The sequence below is a fragment of the Dipodomys ordii genome, unplaced genomic scaffold, assembly GCF_000151885.1.
Source record: "Dipodomys ordii isolate 6190 unplaced genomic scaffold, Dord_2.0 Scaffold23, whole genome shotgun sequence".
NCBI classification, from domain to species: Eukaryota; Metazoa; Chordata; class Mammalia; order Rodentia; family Heteromyidae; genus Dipodomys; species Dipodomys ordii.
Genome location: NW_012267239.1, coordinates 12,567,040 through 12,569,964, shown reverse-complemented (window position 1 = coordinate 12,569,964; position 2,925 = coordinate 12,567,040). Strand labels below are relative to the sequence as shown.

The following is a 2,925-nucleotide window of genomic DNA, read 5'->3' as shown; positions in this document are numbered from 1 at the left end:
AGAACCCCCTCCCCCTGCGCACAGCGGGGCTCCCTACCCCCTCCCCCTGCGCACAGCGGGGCTCCCCTGCCCCCTCCCCCTGCGCACAGCGGGGCTCCCTGCCCCCTCCCCCTGCGCACAGCAGGGCTCCCCTGCTCCCCTCATCCTTCTCTCGGGTTTTCTTCCCAGGTTCTGTTCTTTCCTGAAGGCACTTGTTCCAACAAGAAGGCTTTGCTTAAGTTCAAACCAGGTACTGGAAAGGCTGGTGGGAGGGAAGGCTGTGGGAAGGGAGTCTGGGCTCAGGGAGGAATAACGGATAATAGGGTCCCAGGGAGAAGGAGGGACAGAGAACCCCTGCCTAGTGTTGGCAATTGAGGAGTCAGAAAACTACAAATGGGAGTTGGGGACTGGTGGCTCATACCTGCAATCCTAGCTACTGAGGAAGCTGCCACCTTAGGATCGCAGTTCAGACCCAGCCCAAACAGGAAAGTCCAATTAACCACGGAAAAAGCTGGAAGTGGCGCTGTGGCTCAAGTAGGAGACCACTAACCTGAGTAAAAGGGGCTCAGGGACAACGCCCAGGCCCTGAGTTCAAGCCCCAGGACCAGCAGAAAAAGAAAAAGGAAAAAAAACTACAAATGAGTGGCATGCAGCCAGAATCCTGTTGTGAGCTGCCCCCTCTCTCCTGCTGTGCACTCACCGCTGTCTGGGGTGGGGTGGGACAGGGGCCTTCATCGCAGGGGTGCCTGTGCAGCCTGTCCTCATCCGTTACCCCAACAGTGTGGTAAGTCTTAGTCCAAGAAAGGGAGGAGTATGTGCCCACACCAGTGGGAATAAGTGGGAGCCTTTGGGCCTCCCTGGGCAGGGGGTAGATGGTAATGCCCTGTCCCTGTGAGGGGGGGTAGATGGGTAATGACCTGTCCCTGTGAGGGGGGTAAATGGTAATGACCTGTCCCTGTGAGGGGGGGTAGATGGTAATGCCCTGTCCCTGTGAGGGGGGGTAAAAGGTAATGACCTGTCCCTGTGAGGGGGGTAAATGGTAATGACCTGTCCCTGTGAGGGGGGGGGTAGATGGGTAATGACCTGTCCCTGTGAGGGGGGGTAGATGGGTAATGACCTGTCCCTGTGGGGGGGGTAGATGGGTAATGACCTGTCCTTGTGAGGGGGGGGTAGATGGCTAATGACCTGTCCCTGAGGGGAGGTGTAGGGGGTAGGGGGGTGTAGATGGATAATGAACTGTGCCCCCCACCCCTCCCTCTGCTTTTCCCCTAGGACACTACCAGCTGGGCATGGAGAGGCCCCGGAGTGTGAGTTCTGGGTCCTGAGTGAGGTTGGGCAGCGAGGTCCATCAGCGAACTCCTCGCCCAAATTCTGATATGCAGAAGGGATACATGGTCTTTCTCAGGGCCTCTGGTGGAGAAACCCACTTCCCAGTGATCTAGCACAGCCTGGCTCTCCACCCGCCGTTCCTACTGCAGCCATGGCTTCTCCACGTTCCCTGTGTGGCGTACCCTCGGCTGCCCCTTTGGGAAAGCCACCAGCCTTGGCAAGCCTTGACTCTTTGCCTCCCTCTGCTGTACCCCTGCTACACTTCCCTCTTTCCACACTTCTGGTCTTTCTCATAGTCTCCCAAGTGTGTATGCACTCAACATGGCCAGGAATGTGGCTAGGGTCCATGTTTGAATCATGGGCAGAACTTCTGCTGTCTCTTAGAACAGGAAGAGCCCATGCTTAGAGATGGGTGCACATGACAGTCTGTCCCCCGCTTAGTGGCTGGTGAACATGGTGGTCTGTCTCCTCTTAGACTCAAAGTCCTCTGGCTCACAGCAGCCCAGCCCTGCAGCTTCGTGGATGTGGAGGTATGGCCGTGGTTGTGAGGTGGGAGAAGTGCGTCACAGGTCCCCAGAGCTTCGGGGAACGCGGGGGTGGGCACTCATCTTCCAGGTTCTATTTCAGTTCCTCCCCGTGTACCAGCCCAGCCCCGAAGAGAGCAGAGACCCCACCCTGTATGCCAACAATGTCCAGAGGGTCATGGCACAGTGAGTGCACCACAGAGCATTTCCTGGAGCAGACAAAAGGCCAGAGAGCAAAGATAAGGCAGGAGAAGGAGGGGGCGGGGGAGGGAACCACTGAAAAGGAGGAAAGGTAAAGGTGCCTGAGCTGTCCTAGGCAGAGGCCTGAGCCTCTGATGCATACTCAGAAGCGTCTTCTGCTCCCTTCCCCTGTCTCCATTCTTTGTCTTCTAGAGCTCTGGGCATTCCAGCCACTGAATGTGAGTTTGTAGGGAGCTTGCCTGTGGTTGTGGTAGGTCGGCTGAAGGTAGCATTGGAGCCACAGCTCTGGGAACTGGGCAAGGTGCTTCGGAAGGCTGGGTAAGTGGCTTCAGAGATGAGGGCATCACAAATTGAGAAAATAAGTGGAGGGAGGGTGCGAAGTAGAAGAAGGAAATTCTTACTTTATTGTTGTTTTAGCGGTGATATACAGCAGGGTTAAAAAAAGGGGGGGACAGCCATACTAAAGCTACCAGCACAACTATGTTACAGCATTATTTACCATAGCTAAAATATGGAACCAACCCAGATGCCCCTCAGTAGAGGAATGGATCAAGAAAATGTGGTATATATACACGATGGAATTCTATGCCTCCATCAGAAAGAATGACATTGCCGCATCTGTTACGAAATGGAAAGACTTGAAAAAATTATATTAAGTGAAGTAAGCCAGGCCCAAGGAAACATAGGTCCCATGGTTTCCCTTATTTGCAATTACTAGTATACGTCTGAGACAAGCAGAAAAGGTCAGATAAGTTGATGTTAGGTGAAATGAACCCCAAGATAAGGATTCAAATGTTTTTTTCTTTCTTGCAATTGTTTCTAACACATTTATAAGATGATTTCTTTGTTGCTTTCTATGTCCCTCCCCCATGATATAACCCCTGTTTTCACT

General features: G+C 53.7%; 1 protein-coding gene across 1 annotated transcript in view; it reads left to right on the top strand.

Moving 5' to 3' along the window:
• The window catches only part of Lpcat4 (lysophosphatidylcholine acyltransferase 4), a 33,572-nt gene that overhangs the window by 12,705 nt on the left and 17,942 nt on the right, over positions 1 to 2,925 (top strand). Inside the window, exons 2-7 of the mRNA XM_013014311.1 lie at positions 169 to 229; positions 705 to 763; positions 1,252 to 1,286; positions 1,784 to 1,838; positions 1,936 to 2,018; positions 2,226 to 2,351. Of these exons, the coding sequence (XP_012869765.1) occupies positions 169 to 229; positions 705 to 763; positions 1,252 to 1,286; positions 1,784 to 1,838; positions 1,936 to 2,018; positions 2,226 to 2,351 (419 nt within the window). The remainder of the gene's footprint in view (positions 1 to 168; positions 230 to 704; positions 764 to 1,251; positions 1,287 to 1,783; positions 1,839 to 1,935; positions 2,019 to 2,225; positions 2,352 to 2,925) is intronic.